The sequence below is a fragment of the Typopeltis vanoorti genome, chromosome 10 (genome assembly GCF_054136105.1).
Source record: "Typopeltis vanoorti isolate ZY-2024b chromosome 10, IOZ_Tvanoo_1.0, whole genome shotgun sequence".
Taxonomy (NCBI): Eukaryota; Metazoa; Arthropoda; class Arachnida; order Uropygi; family Thelyphonidae; genus Typopeltis; species Typopeltis vanoorti.
Genome location: NC_143558.1, coordinates 20,947,291 through 20,968,771, shown reverse-complemented (window position 1 = coordinate 20,968,771; position 21,481 = coordinate 20,947,291). Strand labels below are relative to the sequence as shown.

The following is a 21,481-nucleotide window of genomic DNA, read 5'->3' as shown; positions in this document are numbered from 1 at the left end:
GTTGTGTGTTTTTTATGTAGGAGGGGGAATGACCTACCAACTCCTTGAGTGTTGCCGCTAATTTCTTGGCTAGGTGGTAATTGGGACTGTCTATTCCTTCCATGATTGTCGAAGGGGCACATTTTGTTTATGTATTTTCAGAACCCCATATAATCTGGGGGGGGGGCGTAGTGGGGTTTGAGTTTTTTAACTGTGTCTGGTGGCCAAGAAGTGACGGACTTGAGTAGTTTTTCTGTTTTATCCTTTATCCTTTTTGTTGGGTTATAATTTACCATTTTATATGTGTTGTTATCGGCTACTAGTCGATTCATTTGAAATACGTATGTTGACCCGTCAAGGACAACAGTGGCATTGCCTTTATCCGCTTTCATTATTATTATGTTTTGTTTGGCTTTTAATGATTTAATTGCTGCTATTCTGTTTTTGTGAGGTTGTTCTGTATGGTTTTCTTAGTATTCAGGACATTACTGGTTTCTAGTCGTATTTTATCTGCTATATTGTTAGGTAGGGATCTGATGCCTCTTTCAATGTGGTAGATAAAATCCAGTTTATTTACCTTTTTAGGTGCTATTGCGTAGTTCAGTCCTTTATTCAGTAGCGTAAGTTTGCCTTTTTTCAGGGTGTGGCTTGATAGGTTAATCACATGGTTCTTGCTTGTCGGTGGTTGGTCGCTCCTTGTCTCCCTTGTTTGTTGTTCATTGTTGGTGTTTATTGGGGAGGAAGTCCTCTGATTGGATGGATTCCTGTGATTGGCCACCATATTTTGCTGTTGTTTCAAACTGTGGAATTTTTCTTGAGTTTTTCTTTATTCTTTTCCAGGGTATGTTTGGCCGAATTGTCAGTAATTCTTTCAAGCGTTTGTAGAATGTCTGGATTAACATAGTTTGATAGTTCGGATTGTAATTTAGAAACCAGATTTTGTGTTGTAGCTAGGTTTTGGCAGGCTGTTTGAATCTGTTCTCTAAGCATTGCTTTTTCTGTGCGGTCATAGATACGGAGTGCCTTAGCGGACGTAAATTTCTTTTTTAGCCTGATGCAGATCGGAATAAGGTTATAATCTCTGCATCTTTTTAAAAAGGCCAGCCAATTGATCAAGAGAGAAATACGAATCTTTAGCTTACCATAGCGATTGCAGCGCTTGTGGGTATCATTTCCATGGATGATCTGAATCCTTTCTTTTAGGCTTACACGGTGATCCGAATGCATTTTTGAAAATTATGGAGACAACTACCGTGTTTGAATAAAAACTTTACTTTAATATAACTAAAATCTACATTCAACGTTTCAATCTTTATGTCAAGGTCATCTTCTGGAGCATACAACTATACACAGGAAACAAGCAATACTACAATCAAACTGGTTTGTTAACGACACTGACCAACCGCTACAACAATTGTTGGCCTGACCTCTGGTGAGAAAAAAAAAATAAAATAAAAAAAATAAAATAAAAAATATAAAATAAAAAAATAAAAATAAAACATTTTTAAAAATTTTACATCAACGCTAGAGTCCTGTTATTAGTGTTGTTTACTATATACATATATTCACATCATTCCAGCCAGTTGGTATGGAATGGTTTCTAATACTAGCTAAGGATTGGCTAGAGTCCTGACTTATGCTGGATCTTTCATATTAGGTAGGCTGAATGTGTGCCATCCAGATCCTTCCTAGACACACTAGTCACACATCTTCCTTCAGGCAGTCTATCCTTCACGGTCTACCGAAAACCGACACATACTGGCCAATACATACATGCTAATTCATACGACCATCCATCACAAAAATATGGAGTCATTAACACTCTTAAAAACAGAGCCACAACTATTTGCTCTAACCAGCAAGCCCGGAAACAAGAATTTAAAATTTTAAAAGAGTTTTTAATTTTTATTTTATTATTTTATTTTATATTTTTTATTTTATTTTATTTTTTTAATTATTTTTTTCTCACCAGAGGTCAGGCCAACAATTGTAGCGGTTGGTCAGTGTCTTTAACAAACCAGTTTGATTGTAGTATAGCTTGTTTCCTGTGTATAGTTGTATGCTCCAGAAGATGACCTTGACATAAAGATTGAAACGTAGAATGTAGATTTTAGTTATATTAAAGTTTTTATTCAAACACGGTAGTTGTCTCCATAATTTTCAAAAATGCATTTGGATCACCGTGTAAGCCTAAAAGAAAGGATTCAGATCATCCATGGAAATGATACCCCAAGCGCTGCAATCGCTATGGTAAACTAAAGATTCGTATTTCTCTCTTGATCAATCGGCTGGCCTTTTTAAAAAAGATGCAGAGACTATAACCTTATTCCGATCTGCATCAGGCTAAAAAAGAAATTTTCGTCCGCTAAGGCACTCCGTATCTATGACCGCACAGAAAAAGCAATGCTTAGAAAACAGATTCAAACAGCCTGCCAAAACCTAGCTACAACACAAAATCTGGTTTCTAAATTACAATCTGAACTATCGAACTATGTTAATCCAGACATTCTACAAACGCTTGAAAGAATTACTGACAATTCGGCCAAACATACCCTGGAAAAGAATAAAGAAAAACTCAAGAAAAAATTCCACAGTTTGAAACAATGGCAAAATATGGTGGCCAATCACAGGAATCCATCCAATCAGAGGACTTCCTCCCCAATAAACACCAACAATGAACAACAAACAAGGGAGACAAGGAGCGACCAACCACCGACAAGCAAGAACCATGTGATTAACCTATCAAGCCACACCTTGAACAACGGCGAACTTACGCTACTGAATAAAGGACTGAACTACGCAATAGCACCTAAAAAGGTAAACAAACTGAATTTTATCTACCACATTGAAAGAGGCATCAGATCCCTACCTAACAATATAGCAGATAAAATACGACTAGAAACCAGTAATGTCCTGAATATTAAGAAAACCAAACAGAACAACCTGATAAAAACAGAATTAGCAGCAATTAAATCATTAAAAGCCAAACAAAACATAATAATAATAACGAAAGCAGATAAAGGCAATGCCACTGTTGTCCTTGACGGGTCAACATACGTACTTCAAATGAATCAACTAGTAGCCGATAACAACACATATAAAATGGTAAATTATAACCCAACAAAAAGGATAAAGGATAAAACAGAAAAACTACTCAAGTCCGTCACTTCTTGGCCACCAGACACAGTTAAAAAACTCAAACCCCACTATGCCCGCCTCCCCAGATTATATGGGGTTCCGAAAATACACAAACAAAATGTGCCCCTTCGACAATCGTGGAAGGAATAGACAGTCCCAGTTACCACCTAGCCAAGAAATTAGCGGCAACACTCAAGGAGTTGGTAGGTCATTCCCCCTCCTACATAAAAAACACACAACACTTTATAAACAAAATCAAAAGCATAACGCTCGTCAAAGACGACTTATTAGTCAGTTTCGACGTTTCTGCCCTTTTCACTAATGTCCCAATCAATGACACAATTCTCCTACTACAGAACAAATTTCTGCCCGACATTACAGCCCTCTTTGCCCACGTACTAAAGTCTGGTTACTTCGTGTGGCAAAACAAATTCTACTCACAAAAAGAAGGTACAGCCTTGGGCTTACCACTATCCCCCAATCGCTAACTTCTACATGGAAACCTTTTTGAGCAAAGGGCTCTTGATTCCGCCACACTATGACCGACAGTCTGGCTTAGATACGTTGATGACGTGCTCGCGATCTGGCCGCATGGGCAACAAATGCTAAACACATTCCTCAGCCACCTGAACAAACAACACGAACGCATACAATTTACCATCGAAATCGAAAACCAAAATTCGCTCCCGTTCCTAGACACACTAGTCAAACGTCTTCCTTCAGGCAGTCTATCCTTCATGATCTACTGAAAACCGACACACACTGGCCAATACATATATGCTAATTCATACTACCACCCATCACAAAAATATGGAGTCATTAACACTCTTAAAAACAGAGCCACAAGTATTGGCTCTAACCAGCAAGCCCTGAAACAAGAACTAAAAATCATTAGTGACACATTCATAAATAATGCCTATAACAAAAATACTGTTAATAAAATACTCTATAAAACTACAACAAAAACAAATCTAGATTACAGTAAAACCATAGCCATCCCATACATTAAAGAGTTATCAGAAAAAATCAACAGAATCTTACAACAAAATCCCTATACGCAAGAAAGAACACATTAGACACATTAAATATAACCATTATGGTGAAGCAGGCCTCTCAGACCACGCACTCAACACCTTACACCAAATCAACTGGAAAAGCACCTGCTCCTTACACTGCACAGAAACCTGGTACGAAAGGAAATTTAAGGAATCCTGCGAAATCCTGATAAACCACCCAAATATCAACAACAAAGATGGCATGAAAATTCCAAGGATCTGGATGTCACACATTGAGCCTACCTAATATGAAAGACCCAGCGTAAGTCAGGACTCTAGCCAATCCTTAGCTAGTATTAGAAACCATTCCATACCAACTGGCTGGAATGATGTGAATATATGTATATAATAGACAACACTAATAATAGGACTCTATCGTTGATGTATAATTTTAAAAAATGTTTTTTATTTTATTTTTTTATTTATTTTTTCTCACCGGAGGTCAGGCCAACAATTGTTGTATCTGTTGGTCAGTGTCTTTAACAAACCAGTTTGTAGTATAGCTTGTTACCTATGTATAGCTGTATGCTCTAGAAGATGATCTTGACATAAAGGTCGAAACGTCGAATGTAGATTTTAGTTATATTAAACTAAAATTTTTATTCAAACACACGGTAGTTGTCTCCATAATTTTCAAAAATGCATTCGGATCACTGTGTAAGCCTAAAAGAAAGGATCTAGAGTTTATAGGATCATGTATTCTTCACTCCACCCCAGATACTTATAACACAAGCACACATATAATATCACAGATGTGAATTATTCATGATCCATTTTACAATACTGAAAGTATTTTTATTCATGTCTATTCTTTCTCTTCCTTATATTTACCATTCTTTACATCTTTTAGTAAATCAAGTATAGTAACTAATAATCAAATATATCATTCTCTTTAATTATTGTATTTTAATATATTCTGAAAAGAACATTAATTTTCACCCATCCTCCTCTCCTCATGCAGGATTAGTTACAATTCAAAGAAACCTTTTGATGACAAGCAGGAATGAAATTGCGAGTAATTTCGCTCACTTTGCCAGATGGTTAGGTTCACAGCAAGCGAGCTACTATCACCCTGACATGAATGTGTTAATTGAAAGGTCCATATGCTTAGCTCACTCCCGTGTATAGACTGCATTATTACTCTTGCCACTCAGAGGTAAAATTGTTACTTTGTTTATGGATAAATCCTCTAATGTTCCATTCACAAGATCAAGAACTCTCCAATTCAAAATGCAGAACATTACACTTAATGGCATCAAACTAATGCTCATTATTGTTTCTCTATAACATTATTCTATTCAAGTCATCCCGGAATTTCATATCAAAAAATTCCTTATCACCCTTTACAGTCTAGTATCATCAGCAGACAATTGGATATCACCTTATAAACTATGCCCCAGTATCATTAATGTACAAACTAAATGTGTCCCAAGGACAGAACATTGTAATATGCCACTGGTTATTTTCATTCTCTCTGACTCTGTTTCTAGATAAACGTCTTTCTTTCTGATACCTGCTTTTTGATGAACCACTCTCCTTATTCATGCAACAAGCCTATTTTTCATCTCATCTGTTTCAGTTTATATAGCTACCATCTATGTGTATCCTTTCAAATGTATTTGAAAAGTGCAATAATATTGTGGGTGTCTGCAAGGAGTTTGAATGTGTTCAAGACACGGTATGATGAGCTGTGTGTGTGTGATAAAAGGACCTCCCAGATGAGTCTTTGACTCGAAGAGGTCTTGGGGTAATAATAATAATAATAATATATCCATTTCCCTTGTCCAATTCAGTTGTCACTTAATCATCAAATGTATACAGATTACGAAAGCAAGGCATACATTTGACACAAGGCATCTTCTCTATGGGATTATATTTCCCATCTACCAGTTACTGGATGTGGACCTAATCAGTTATCAGTATTTTAATCACCATCTTAGAGATACTGAGCAGTATATGATTAGCTGCATCTTTCTCAGCCTCACCATTGCAATGGAACTATTTTTCCATCCTTCCAATTCTTTGGAACCCTGTATGCACTGTGAATCAAGTCACTCAACCAGATCAGGGGCATTATCAGTCCTCTTGCACATACTCTCATCGCTTATGCTGATATCACATTTAATCTCACTGCTTTATTTATATTATTTCATTTCAATATCTTTAACACTGCTAATTCATCCACTTCTATTTTTTCATCTGATCTCTCCACATTATTCTTAACCTTAATATGGAAATCATCATCATGATTAGGCCACATGTGTGTGTATGTGTGTGTGCATGGCCTAATCAGAGCTTTATACAATGGAACCAATGGTGAAAAACTTGCTTCTGCAAGTTGGTTTCCTCCGTATCATTCCCAGAATTCATTGTGTTGTCTTCACAATTTTGGCAGTATGTCGTCTAAATTTCAGATCCTTATCCATCATCCCAAGATGTCTTATTTCTTCTACCTTTAATAATATATCCCCACCAAGAGTAAATTCTACACCCCATCCTTGTTTTCCAAATTTTAAGACCTTACATTTTGCAACATTGACCTGGCATCCCCACTCTCGTGCCCATTCACTCAGTTTATTCAGATCTTCTTGTAAGGCCACAGCATCTGCTCTACTCCTCATAGTTCATCCCAACTTTACACAATCTACATAAAGTATATCCCCATTCAAATCTTCCCCAGTATCATTAACGTTCAAGTTAAACAGCAGTGACCCAAAAACAGACTCCTGAGGCATACCACTAGTGACTTTCCTCTTCTGGGTTATTGTTACCCCATACACAACTTGTTTACACCTATCAGACAGTCAATCTCCAATCCAACTATCAACTTATCATGCGGTAATCTATCAATAGCCTCTGCAAAGCCTAATTATGCTACTATGTATCCATCTTCCACGTCTAATACTTCTGTCACCTTATTGTAATAAGTAAGTAGATTACTAAAACATGACCTCACTTTAGCAAATCCATGCTGCCCATCAAAGATAATACAATTGTTATCAACTCAATTCTGGATCCTGATTCTCACTAGTCTTTCCAACACTTTGACCACAACACCTGACACACAGATTGGCCTATAATTTGATGCTTCAATTCTGTCACCTCCTTTATGAAGCAGTACAGTCTTGCCTTCCTTCCACTCCTTTGGAACTTGATTCTTCACCCAATATAAGAAAAACAAACATGTCAAGGCAGATGTCAACTTCCTGGTACATTCCTTCGAAATACGTGCCAATATATCCATTCTTTCAAAATGCATGGTGATATAGCAAGTCCCAGAACCTTATCAATATCAAGTTTGCTTAATTTCCCATATACCTCTTCCTCAATCACAGTCTCTCCTCCTCCTCTGTCATTATCCACTGCTCTCAAACTCTCCATGATGTCACATTCACAAGAATGAAAAACTTCTATGAATTGCTCATTAAATATTTCAACTATATCCTCTGCAGCAGTTGTCCTTATACCATTTGCTCCAGCAACTGCCATCCTACCACAATTGTTCTTATTTTTTCTGGCTACATATCAAAAGAACTTCCTAGAATTTTTTTTGGCTCAACTCATACTGAACTTTTGCTATCCTTACCAACTGAGTCACCCTCCTTGCCTGTTATTTGTATTCCTCATAGAATTGATTATTACCTCTTTTCTTAAGTTGCTTCCACACTTTTTTTCTCGGTATTACACACTTAATCTCCTCATTCATCCATTTCACACCTACCTTATTTAACCTTCTGACCTTTGGAATACATTTAGACATTGCTTCTACTAGATATTTCTTGAATATCACCCAAGCAGCATTGATCTCCTTTCCACCCAACTCCTCATTCTGTGCTACAGCTCCAAGCTGTTCTCCTGAGTCTCATAATCACCAGCCCTGTAGTTCCATATATACCCTTACCTCACAAAAGTCCTCACATGGCTGGCAATCACCAGATAATCACTTCATGGTCACTCTCACAAACTGGAGGAAGATTTGACACTTCATTTATAATAACATCCTCTGATGAGATGATCAAATCCAAGATCCTTAATCCTTGTGTACCCTCTGTTTCGTGTGGACTAGTTATGTCCAGATTTGGTCTCCTTTGGAGATGGAGAAACTTAATACATAATTAAGGTAATATGAGGCCTCTTAAATGTTGGTTATCAGGGTATAATGATATAATAGATAATAATAAAATGATATAACAGGCATATAAGCTGGTAAAGGTATTTTACTAGATAGCATTGCATATTTGACATTGGCAATGTAATCTAGTTACAAAGACTGAGTTTGATTCCCATTATAGTATATGAGAAACCTCTGTTAGGACATTTCAATTAAAGGTGAGTTATTTGGTCTTGACACAGAGGAAGAAGGGTTTTTTTCATTGGTCAGCAATATACACAATGTTCTGATATAACAGATTAGTGGTAGTTTCTCCCTGATTGATAACAGATGAATTCATTGCCTCAATGTAAGAATATGTACAGTAGGGAGTGAATTGTTGAATAGAGGAAGTAAGGGAATAGGAACTTGGTTGTTTACTTGGTCAGAGAGAGAGAGAGAGAGAGAGAATTTGTTGCACAATATTCCAGATAGCATGCTAGTTTGCATGGCTCCTCTTACACCAACAGCCTTGCAACTTCATAGTAACCTGATAATAATAAATTTATGAATTTTCAATACATTCAAGGAAATTACCTAGCTGAAGATCTCTGTAATATGTACAAAAGAAGAGAATACCATATTTCACATTGGAGAGATTGCTGTTCTAAACAAGTCAGTGTGGATGGTAGCAGGGGTGGCCTCTTGTGGGAATGGGTACTTGGGAGAAGAGGGGGGGAGGATCGACATCAGATAACGCTGAGCCCAGTGGAGTCTAAAGTGAATAATGCTGAGTATAGAAACAGTGGCATTTTTATGCTTTATACTAATGTCAGGAGTATTCGGAATAAGGGAGAGGAATTGGTGGCACTGATAGCATCAGCCTTGCCAAAGATTGTTGGGATCACCGAGAGTTGACAGAAGAGGATATAATAACAGGAATAGAAGTTGCTGGGTACAGCATTTTTTGGCAGGATAGAAAGGGAAAGCGTGGTGGTGGAGTACTGCTCATGATAAGTGACGACCTATGTCCTCTAAGAGTGGAGGCTTTGGAAGGCTGTGACACTAATGATTTTGAAAGCATATGGTGTGAGGTGGAGGTGGGCAAGACAGGATATTTAGTGGGGTGTAGCTACAGACCAAGGAGCACAGAGGGTGGGGACCAGGAGACGTTGAGACAGTTGAGTGTGGCAAGTGCCAGAAGAATGATCGTTATGGGAGATTTTAACTACAGCAGTATAAATTGGGGAGAGGAAGATGCATATAGCAATAAGGGAATGGAATTTCTAGAATTCTTGAGGGACAAATGTTTTAGGCAACATGTAACAGAGGGAACAAGAGGTTCAGAAGTTTTTGATTTGGTCATAGCATCAGAAGAGTTGATAATAACTGAGATGACATCTCCCCCACCAGTTGGAGAGAGTAACCATATGGTTTTGACTTGGAAAATGAATAGACATGCAGGAATATCAAAGAGATGAGAACGTATGTGAAATTATAAAGCAGGTGATTATAATAGTCTTAGACGTCAACTTGGAGAAGTTTCGTGGAGGGAGGAATTGGAAGGCCGGGATATCATGCTTGAGAAATTGTGAAGGAATATTTGTTAGCAGCAATGGTAAGCTGTATTCCACGAGTGAAGAAGAGGACACAATTTGGAGTAAAGTGGATGACAAACAATATTAAACAGGAACTGCACGCGAAAAAGAGGCTATGGAAAAGATATAAGGAGACAGGTGAAGAGAATATGCATTTAGAATATAAGATACAGACCAGGAGAGTGACTAGTATGGTAAGGAAGGTGAAATTGGAATATGAGAAAAGATCGGCCCTTAGATCCAAGGAAAATCATAGGGAATTTTTTAGCTATGTGGCCAGTAGGAGGAGAAATGACTGTAGAAGAATGACATTGTGGGATAAAAATGGGAATAGAGTGACTGATGCTGAGGACATAGTGGAATTGTTCAATGAACACTTTATTGGAATATTTCATCCTGGAGGAGTCAATTTGAATACTAGAGGGGATAGGGCAGGTTCGAGGTTTAGAGATACAGGAGGAGAGTGTGTTCCAAATACTGAGTACTCTGGATGTCAGTAAAGCTGTGGGACTGGATGGTATTTTACCACGAGTTTTGAGAGAATGTGCTAGGGAACTGACAGTGCCTTTACCCTGGCTTTTCAATGAAAGTCTTGCTGTGGGAAAGATGCCCATGGAATGGAAGGAAGGTAAGATAGTGGCATTGCATAAGGGCGGTAGCAGACTGGAAGTGTCTAATTATAGGCCAGTTTGTGTGTCATCGGTAGTTAGTAAGATTTTGGAGAAAGTAGTGAGGGACCTTATACAGCATTGAGCAGATGAGGGTAATGTTATCTGTGAGAGACAATATGGATTTGTGACGGGACACTCTTGTTTTAGCAATATGCTAGCCTTTTATAATAAAGTTACAAGAGCATAGATGAGGGAAAGGCGTATACTGCCATTTTCCTAGACTTAGCGAAGGCATTTGACAAGGTGCCACATGATAAGCTGATATTTAAGTTGCAGCACGTGGGTTTGGATGTCAGGTTGGTCAACTGGATTCAGGATTGGCTGTTCGATAGGTATTAGAGAGTTGTGTGTATGGTGGAGCAATATCAAAGCGGCAGAGGGTTAAGTGGGGTTCCACATGGCTCAGTACTGGGACCTATATTGTTTAACCTTTATATCAATGAAATTGTCCGTGGATTGCAAGGTAATATTCAGTTGTTTGTGGATGATTCGAAGCTGGGAAGGGTTATTAATAATAGTGCAGATGTGGTAGCGCTGCAAGAGGATTTGAATAAGCTAGATAGATGGGAAATGAATGGTTAAACTGATTGCATTAAACTGATACCCCCATTCGGGTATCAGTTTAATGCAGCCGCAAAATGTTAGGTCTTGAGGTTTGGGACACATCAATTGGACGCTGCATACTCTATGGGAGGAGTTAAACTGGAGTCAGTAGGGGGAGACAAGAGATCTGGGGTTGATGATTGATAGAAACCTGAAATTTAGGGGACATATTGCAAAGGTAGTGAAGGTAACACAGAGGATTGCTGCAATAATGAGAAGGACACTGATCTGCAGAGATAAAAGGGTTATCATTTCGTTGTAAAAGACTCTGATCAGACCAGACTATTGGTCTCAGATCTGGTCCCCAGGATTTGAAGGGGATAAATTAACTGTGGAAAGGGTACAAAGGCGGATAACAAAGATGGTGTCAGGACTGTACAATGGATCGCTGAGGGAGTGTGGACTGCAGAGTTTGGTGGATAGAAGAAGGAGAGGTGATATGATTGAGACTTTTAAACTGTTGAGAGGTGGTTACAGGGTTGACACTGGGGAGTTCTTTTGCTTGATTGAACAGTGGGGAGGAGTCATGACAAGGGGACATCCCTGGAAGTTACGAAAGGAAACTGTGAGCAAGAGGATGAGGAGTGGTTTCTTTGCGTGGAGGGTGGAATGTGTTGCCTGATGGAGTGGTGAGAGTGAGAACAGTCAATGAGTTCAAGGAGTGGTATGATAGACTGTGTTTCCTAGGAGGGACCTCCCTCGATGAGTCTTGATAGACTTGTGTTTCTTAGAAAGGACCTCCCACGATGAGTCTTTTGATTCCATGGAGACCTGAATAATAATAATAATAATAATAATAATGGATATAAATGGATTTGGCTTTTCACAGTGCATCCTTGGACTCTATGGAGTTAAGCAGTGATATCACTAATGATAATAATTATAAGGCAAAATTCAAGCCCATATTAATGAGAAAATTTTCTAAATGTTTAACATTTCTTAATACTTATCATAATTTTTATAATAATAATAATGTTTATACTAAACACAATAATTTAGGGAGTATTTCCATCAGTTTCTACTTTTTTTTTATGTGACTCCAACCCCAAAAAGATTTTTGTAAGCCTGTAGTACATTTGTTTTTGTAGGTGGGCTATGGATATTTTTCTTTTTTTTTTAATTAACTTTGTTTATTTTTTACTTACTCTCTTCATATGTATATATTCACATTTGAGATTGTTTTCCTAAACAAAAAGTTCTTGTAGTGATATTCATATCATCTTGTAGTTTTGCACATCCATTTAATCCTTTAACAGATGTCGTAACAAAGGAAGTAGCACCAGAATTCAGCTTTCCAGTTTGGGATTCAGAAGGAAAAATTTGCATTTTAGCTAAATTCAGTGCCACTTTCACAATTACATACCCAAGTCAAGGAGGAGAACAAGTAAGTTATGTTATTCAGGATATGTTTTAAGATTGTAATTTTTTTTAATGTAACTCCTATCCCCAAAAGTTTGTAAGCATATAGTACTTTCATATTGTGGGTGGGCTAAGGATTTTTTCCTATTTTTTAAAATTAATTGCATATATATTTTTTTGTATTTTTTATTTATTATTTATTTCTGAAAACCCTGTTCTAGACCAAACATGGAGCTTTTTAAAGACTTCAGGCCTCCAGTGGGTGGGACATTGGTCTCATGCCAAGTGATGAAGTTCACCTCTCAATTAAAACAATCTCAAACAACCAGGCCAGAAAATTAATCCTTATTTAATCATTTTTAATTATTATTTTTTATACTGATGATATGATAATAATTTCAGTTGAAGATATTGAATTTCAATCAAAGAATCTAATGTTCTGTTATGGTGTGGTCTGTGTGGGTAGGAGAAAGGGTCTCCACTAGAGATTGTAGCTTTAGAGGAAAGTTTAGAAAGTGTAAGGTATGAGGTGGAAGATGGAGTTCACCATTTGGTATGACCAATACATGATTATTACATGAAAAAGGCCATCCTTAATTTCTAAGAGCAGGGTTCATGGATCATGATTTAAAACTGATAGCATATAGTATCATATATACTATGGATTTTCAACTTTTCATGGATGAGATCATCATCATAAAGAAGAGAAGGTAAGCAGGATAAGATATTTAGTAGGGTGTGACTATAGATGGAAAATACAGTGGAGATAATATGAAATATTTAGGCAGATTAGTTTAGTGAGAATTATAATCATTGTCAAAGATTATAATTATGGCATTATAGACTAGACCAGGAAGGAGGATAAAGATGAATTTCTGGGTGATAACTCTCTCTCTCTCTCTCTCCCTCCCTCCCCCTCCCTCCCTCTCAAAAATCTAGGATTACATTACATGCCTGAGGTAGTTATCCTTCAGAAAGTCCAGAAATTCACTGGAGAAAAAGTGGAACAGGGAGATATTAAAAATTTTGGATTTGATATCATTAGATGTCATTTAGGATCAGGATAAAAGATTGTTGGATGTGAACACAATTCTTTACGAAGGCCATTGTGAATTTCTTAAGATATCGTTTTGTGTTAATTATCTAGTTGCATTTTATAATATGCTAATGACTGAAATTCAAAGGTAATGCATATACTGTTGCATTTCTGAATTTGCAAAGATGCATGACAGATTTCCATATTTCCATTAATTTCTAAATTGTAAAATTAAAGAAATAGATTAAATAGTAGATTCATGGATTTAATGGAAGCTTAGATGACAGTAATATGGAGGGCAGTGTCTGACAGAAATATGACAAGCGGGACACTATTGGGTTTTGTGCTTTGTTTATTACTATTCCTATTACTACTATTTATTATTCTACCCTATTTGTGAATGCTGTTCTGAATGGTTCATTTTGAAATATTCTGTTGTTTACTGATGATTATGATGATGATGAAGAACTCTGGAAAAATTATCTGAGATTCTCTGCTGTAGGTGCTTTCTAGAAGATTTGAATTGACTTTTGATATGGGCAGAAGAGTGGGGGGGAAGAGAGATAAAATTCAATGTGGTTAAGCTTTAGCATAGTTTTTGTTGGATTGCATTTGTAAATGCTTTGGAGTGAGTGAACTGGAGAAACTGTTGCTAGATAATGCATGCAAGAGATCAGAAGTAAGAGATGAAGTGAAAGATCAGGAGAATGTATTGAAGAGACTGAGGTGCTTGGCAATGGAAACAGTAGTAGTGTGAGAGACAAAGAGAGAACAGGAATGCAAGAGGAACAGGCAAACAGGGGGAGACCAAGTGGACAGGGAAACATAGCATAGGGAGAGTGGATGTTGGAAGTCGCAGTGAATGTACGTAATGTATGGGGATGATCAATATAGAAATGGAATAGATTGGGATGTGAATGGAGTAGTTGAGACTGAGCAGATATATGTGGTAAGCTGTAATAAAGGTGATTGGGCAAGGGCAAGTGCGGTGGGACAATCACAATCAATAAGTAACTTGGGTTTGGCTGGTTTTAGACCTAAAAGCGAATTGTTGTGTTATTTACAAATGCCAGGAGTATCAGAAATAAGAGAGATGTAGTTATTTCACTGATTGAGTTTATTTGATCCAAAATTGTTGGAATAAGTGAAACATGGTTGAGTGAAGATGATATCCTAATGGGAATAAAAATGAAAGGGTACAGTGTTTTTCATGAGGATAGAAAGGACAAGAAAGGAGGGCGAAGTGTGAGTAAACCAGTTTTGATTTACTCACATAGGTAGATATATTCACAAACTTTCCCATCATCCCTCTCCCCTTCCCAACAATATGGTATCATAAAAGCATTAGTTAACAGAGCCAGCATCTTCTGTTCCTATCAGACTTCTCACATAGCTGAATTCTTCTTTATTCTTCACATGTTCCTATCCAGTGGTACAGTATTAAAAAAAAAAAAGATTACTTGCTCCTTCCTGCATCTCACATTCTTCTTAACATGAGATTACAGTAATGCTATTACTATTCCTGTTAAAAATTTATGGAATTTACACCCGTGTTAAAAAAACTTTTTTATTATCCTGACGTTTCGATCTTCACATCAAGATCATCATCTGGAGCATACATCAATATACAAGACAAGCTGAGTTACATTATTAACTGTAAGCTAAAGAAACAATGATTTGATCACATGTTATTCTACTGGCATGACCTCTAGTGAAAAAAAAAAAATTACATCAAGCTAAATTCTATTTACGATGACAGGAATAAACATTCTTTCAGATGGTTTTCTTTCAAAAACAAAGATGTCCTATTTTTAGTATTACAATTACAATCTTTGTTTCTGAAAGAATGTTTATTCCTGTCATCGTAAATAGAATTTAGCTTGATGTAATTTTTTTTTTTTTTCACTTGAGGTCATGCCAGCAGAATAACATGTGATCAAATCATTGTTTCTTTAGCTTACAGTTAATAATGTAACTCAGCTTGTCTTGTATATTGATGTATGCTCCAGATGATGATCTTGATGTGAAGATCAAAACGTCGGGATAATAAAAACGTTTTTTTTAACATGGTTGTAAATTCTATAAATTTTTAACATGAATGCTGATCACCGTGTAACTCTAAAAGAAAGGACTATTACTATTCCCTGTATCTGGGGAACCTCAGAAAAACATAGCTAAAACTTTAAAGAATATATGAAGACTTTGGAGCAAGAAAGGTTCCTAAAGTTGATAAAACTTTATCAACTTTAGGAGCAAAACTATTTGCTCCTAACAAAACAAAATTTTATCAACAAAACTTTTTATTACTACATAGGAGTATATCAGAAAATATCAAACAACACAGTTTTATGAAAATTACAATAAACTATTTACAAGAAATCATGAATATTAGTTGCAAAGTTGTAGAGTGCAAGTACTGTATCATTATAACTCTGCACGGCTTATTGGAGCTTCCTCATTCTTATACCAATCTATTCAGTAATTTTTTTTACATACAGTGCAACCTATAGTTCACTTTTCAACCAAAAATGGAGCTGCCTCCTTTTTTTGCAGTAATGTCTTCATATCTATATTGTTTTCAAATAGTTCATGGAAGCTATCTGACCTTTCTGCTCTCCTGAAGATCACCCCCCCCCCCTTAGTGGTATATCTAGGGGAGGGAGAGGGGGCGGTCTGCCCCTGGCAGAATTTTGAACCTTTTTGAACTTTTGCAGTTTATTCTAAAATACAGTCTCGAGAACTCAGTTCCAAATATTGTAATACTACTGCGAATTTTCCTCACAATTGCTGTAAGTGTTGCTAGTTGTGAGAGGAGTTTTTCTAAATTAAAATTAAGAATTACCTACATTACTATGAAATAGACTTCGCCAATGTCATCAATGATTTTGCTAACAGAAAAGCAAGAAAAATTACATTTTAGAATGTTGAAATTAAAGTTTTACTTCAAAAATAAACATAGTGTTTTAATTTATTTCCCTATATGTCGTTTTCACTTTTTGTAGTATTTTTGGTGTGTATTGAAAGGGGCGGCAAGCTCAGGGACCACCCTGGGTTGCAAAAGGTCTAGCTATGCTACTCCTCCCCACTCCCCTTCTCTCTCTCTCTCTCTCTCTCTCTCTCTCTCACTCACTCAGGAGGGTCCTTCTTCTTCTTACAACCTCTCCTACTATGGTCAAACTAGGTCTATCAACATCCATCTTGAAGAACCCAAAAAAATATCTACTACCATAATTATGGTCAGTCAGGTTTAGCAGACTATGCCTTTGGACATCTTGCACAGGAGCAAAACTACTGTACTACACTGCAGCAAATGCAAACTCGACAGACTTTCTATAAAATTAACAGCAGAATTAAAAAACCAACCAAATCTTAATAAATAGGGTTATGTGAAACTGCCTACCAGCTCCCAATGGCATAGGACTTTAGACTTATTGTTTAATATCTTCCCACTTAATTTTTGTTGGAAGCTTTTCATTAGGTTATAAAGTATATTATACTTGGCAGGAAATTATATTGTTTCGATCCTTGTCAAGTGTAAGCAGACAAAGTTTGCACTTGAAGTATCTTTAGACTTCAATAAAGATGAAAACTGATTTGGGTAGTGACTTTTCCATTATGCATAGCAATATACATGTCTGTAAGGAGGTGTGCTTTACATTTATAGGATGCTAAGGCATTGATTTCTCTATACACAAGTAGACTAGTCATGAATCATGAAGATACTTTGCATACAGACTTTTGTTGCTTACACTTGGGTAAGGATTAAATAAGATATAATTTCAGGTCACATATAATGTACAGCAGCCCCCCTCCCCCCCACTGTATCTGCAGGGTTTGATTCCATCGTCTTCCATGGATACCTGAAACTGCAGATTGTAGCAAATCACTAGTGAGACCCAGATTTTTGCACATATATATATAGCAAAATTGAAGCAGGAAATTATAGTAAATTGACTTAGTCTCACGCACTAGGACTGTAGGGTTCTTTAGTGAATATATTATATAGTTAATATATAATATATACACTAAATTGTATGGCTAAATAAATAATAATAAAAAAATTATTTTTTTATTAAATGAGGTAACGTCTAGACTACCACTTCACCCATACTAAGCAGGGATGCTAACTACCACATTTAGGCACACATTCCATTGCTCCTTGATAATAATATTACATATTTTTTTAAATTATCATGAAACAATTTTTACGTCTTTAGAATCTACGAGGAATAATGGAATGTGTGCCAAATGTGGCAGAAAGCACACCCCTAAGTAGTACGGGTGAAGTGGCAAACCAAAACAATTGCCTCATTCAATAAAACTTTGTCTTTAGACAAATAAAATTTAACCCACCTAATTATTATGTAGAACAAAATGAGAAAATATGCTAATGAAAATGTAATTGTTAATAAAATCTTAACATTTTTATTCTTATTAGGAGGAATTAACTGAGATCAGAACACCTCGTGTTCAGCTACATATTTATTCATCTTCTGAATCTTTGGCAGTTGGCTGCTTGCTTGCTTACTGAGCAAATGATGTGGATGGCTGAGGATCATCAATAGTAGAAGCTTTGTCGACTTTTTTTAAAAGACATTGTTATTGGAAGGTGCCGTTTTTCTCTCTTCAATTCAGTAAACAGGTTCTGCACAGCTTCTGTTATTGTGTAATTTTTATGTTGCGCTCCATCATTGAATCATAATCCATTATCTGTTCCTTTAATGTTTGAGCCATTCGAAATTTCGTGGCAAATTTTTCGAGTGTCCACGCTGGTGGATTTACTTTCATCCTCATCGTCATCTTCTTCTGTAGAAGATTTGGCAAGATCTTTCACCTCCTCGTTAGTGATCACCTCATAATGCCCATCTATGTAATCATTCAATTCTTCTTCCGTCATATCGTCAAATCCCTCTCCACCTATTTCCATGCTGTGTTAATTATCGTTATTACCTGTGAGTTAATATCAGGGGCATCTTGGGAATTATGAACGGCATCACTCCACAAATTCTTCCAGCATGCAATTACCATTTCTGGTTTCAATTCATCCATTGCTCCCTTGATGAATACAATTGATTTCCAGTATTCCATGACTCCAAAATGTGTAGAATCCTCAACCATTGCTTGAATCATATCAAAGCTTTCAGATTTGATTGCCAAAAAACAGGCAGACAACTTTTGTTTTTAAGGGCACGTGGATTCTGTGCTCGGTAAACAAGGCCAGGTTTAATTATATGACCAGCTGCGTTGCCACAAAGTACCAGACGTCAATCTGTCCTTAAATGCTTTAAAGCCTGGTGCTTGCTTCACAGTTTTATGGGTGTAGGTTCGTTGGAGCATTTTCTTCCAAACAAGGCCCGTTTCATCACAGTTAAAAACTTGCTTAGGATGATAACCTTTCTCTGCAATAATTTTTTTTAAATTCTGCTGGGAAAAATGCAGCAGCTTTCTCATCAGCCAATGCAGATATTCTCCTGTAATTTTTATGTTTTTTTTATATTAAACCTAATTTTGAATCTATGTTACATCTTGCAGCCGCATGTCTTCATATAGGATCAATGCTTTTTGTTGTAACGTGTTACTGTCAATAGGAATCCTTTTTCTTGTCATGTCTTCCATCCACAAATTCAAAGCTTTTTCTACCTTGAGTAATGCCTTATCATGCACTGTACCTGCTTTTGCAGATTTGGGCACAATGGAAAGACTGGCATGAATTTTTTCTTTGTTCTTCAACACTTCACGTATCAAAGATTCATTTTTATTATAGATCTTGGCAACGGTTGCAATTGACTTTTTTTCTACTTCAATCATATCGATAATCTTTGATTTTTCACTAATACTAAGCACTTCATTTCTTCTCTTCGGTTTCGAAGTCATTTTAAAATTTTTCACAATTTATTTGCTTGAAATTAAACTCAATTTTTAATTGCAATGACAGACAATTGATTGCTTTCTTCGATAATTCGAGTAAAACTTAACATGAACAGACACACACATTTAAGTCCACAAAAAACAAGCTTGTTTCAACAAGTTTTCAGCCTGCTCTTATGCGTGTTTCAACCGGCATAGCGTTCAACCGTTTTGCATGCTTTTTTCGAACCATGGATACCGAAACCGTGGATACGGGGGCCTACTGTACTTATTTATTTATTTGTATATGTGTGTGTGTGTGCATTGATAATTTTCATATATCCCAGATAATGTATCTATGAGAGATGAAGTATTGAAACCATTAGAGTTCTGTTTCATTCATTTATTGTGCTGTTACATTCCATTAAACCTTAACATGCTTCAACCAGCACACAAGCCTACATGCATGTTAACATCAGCCCAATCAAACTTGATATACTCCTGATTCTTTCACCTCTGATCCTCCATCATTTATCTTCCTTTATTATGTGTCACGGGATTATTTACACCATTATGATATACACTGACAAAATGCTTATTAAATAATTCCACTATATTCTTTGCAAAGGCCATCCTGCAACCAAATACTACTTTATTGAGAACTAAAATTTCCTTAAAAATAAACATTTTCTAGTGTATTTTAGAAAAATAAATGCTAAAGGTGTGGAAATTACAAGATTAATATTGGAATAATAAAATAATAAAGTTTCTGTAATGATACTTTTGATGACAGTTCCAAATTGTCATGTAGTAAAATAAACATATTTTATAGTATATTTCTAATTAATACATAAAGTTTGAAAATGTAAATGTGTTGTTTATCTGGATATTAAAATACATTATTTATATTTATGTTAAGACAGTATCAGTAAACCTACCAGAAGATGCCACACCAAAAGGACGATGTGCTTCTGAAAAACAAAATCCTCTTTTGGAACTGTCTTGGCCCAGATTTCGATTGAGTATGATATTCACAAAGGTAAAAAAAAATGATTTCCTATACTGATATATATTTTTAAAAACTAGTGGAAGCTTTTTTTGCTGTTTTACAAGTGAGAAGTTGTGAGATTCTTATGGGTGCTGTGTGGATAAACATCTTCAGCACCTTTACAGCTGCTTAATAACAAACTTGTTTCTCTACACAGAACCTACTAAAATATTTGATACTCTGCAGCTAAATAAAGAAAAAAGCATCTCACACACACCTGTGCACCCGCGCATAGTGCCATGAAAAATTGGAAATTTCTGATTCTGTACATTGCTAGAGTTATAAAGTAGTAAAAGTACATTGAGATAGATTCTGGATCATCTGTCTAGCAGTGTATCTTGCAAGTAAGAGATTGTTTTATGAAGCTGCTCCTGTTGTCTTATACATCCCCTTAAATGTTCCACATGTCTAATAGGATTTAGGTTGGGAGTTGTACTGGCCAAGGTATACTGGAACTCAATCTGTCCTCATGTGATAACATCTTTGTAACTCTTCTTTGCACCCTTTCCACAGCTTCTTTCTCCTCTTGGAACCCAGAAGACCAAATCTGTGCAATAGTAATTCAGGTGCAATCATATCAAGGCCTTATAAACAATGACTTCCTTATCCTTACATGTCACTGATCATTCTGTTAATGCTGTATATGAGTAGCATCCCTAATTGCCTTACTTATCTTTACTTCACCAGCAAACAATTGAACATCTACTCCCATGTATCATTATCAATGATAATGATATATTATCAATATCATTGATGTATGAATTGAACAACAATAGTCCAAGGCCTAATCCATGGAGTACACTATTGGTCACCTTAAATCTGGCAGATTTCACTTTCTGATACCTGTCTATCAGCCACTTACTTATCCAAGTCAATAATTTCAATTCTTCATTCCTCCAATTTATGTAACAGCCTTTCATGTGATATTCTGTCAAATGCCTTAGCAAAATCTTACAGTCTCATAGTGCACAAGGCATATTCAAAAAAAGACTGAACTTTTGCTATAAAGACTTTATTGCTCATTTTACAACATTTTAAGCACTATCCCCTTCAAGCT

At 36.4% G+C, this 21,481-nt stretch overlaps 1 protein-coding gene across 1 annotated transcript in view; it reads left to right on the top strand.

Annotated features, from left to right (window-relative positions):
- LOC150102215 (lysosome-associated membrane glycoprotein 5-like) overlaps positions 1-21,481 on the top strand; it is a 126,645-nt gene that overhangs the window by 63,327 nt on the left and 41,837 nt on the right. Inside the window, exons 4-5 of the mRNA XM_090399526.1 lie at positions 12,391-12,518; positions 20,296-20,415. Of these exons, the coding sequence (XP_090255652.1) occupies positions 12,391-12,518; positions 20,296-20,415 (248 nt within the window). The remainder of the gene's footprint in view (positions 1-12,390; positions 12,519-20,295; positions 20,416-21,481) is intronic.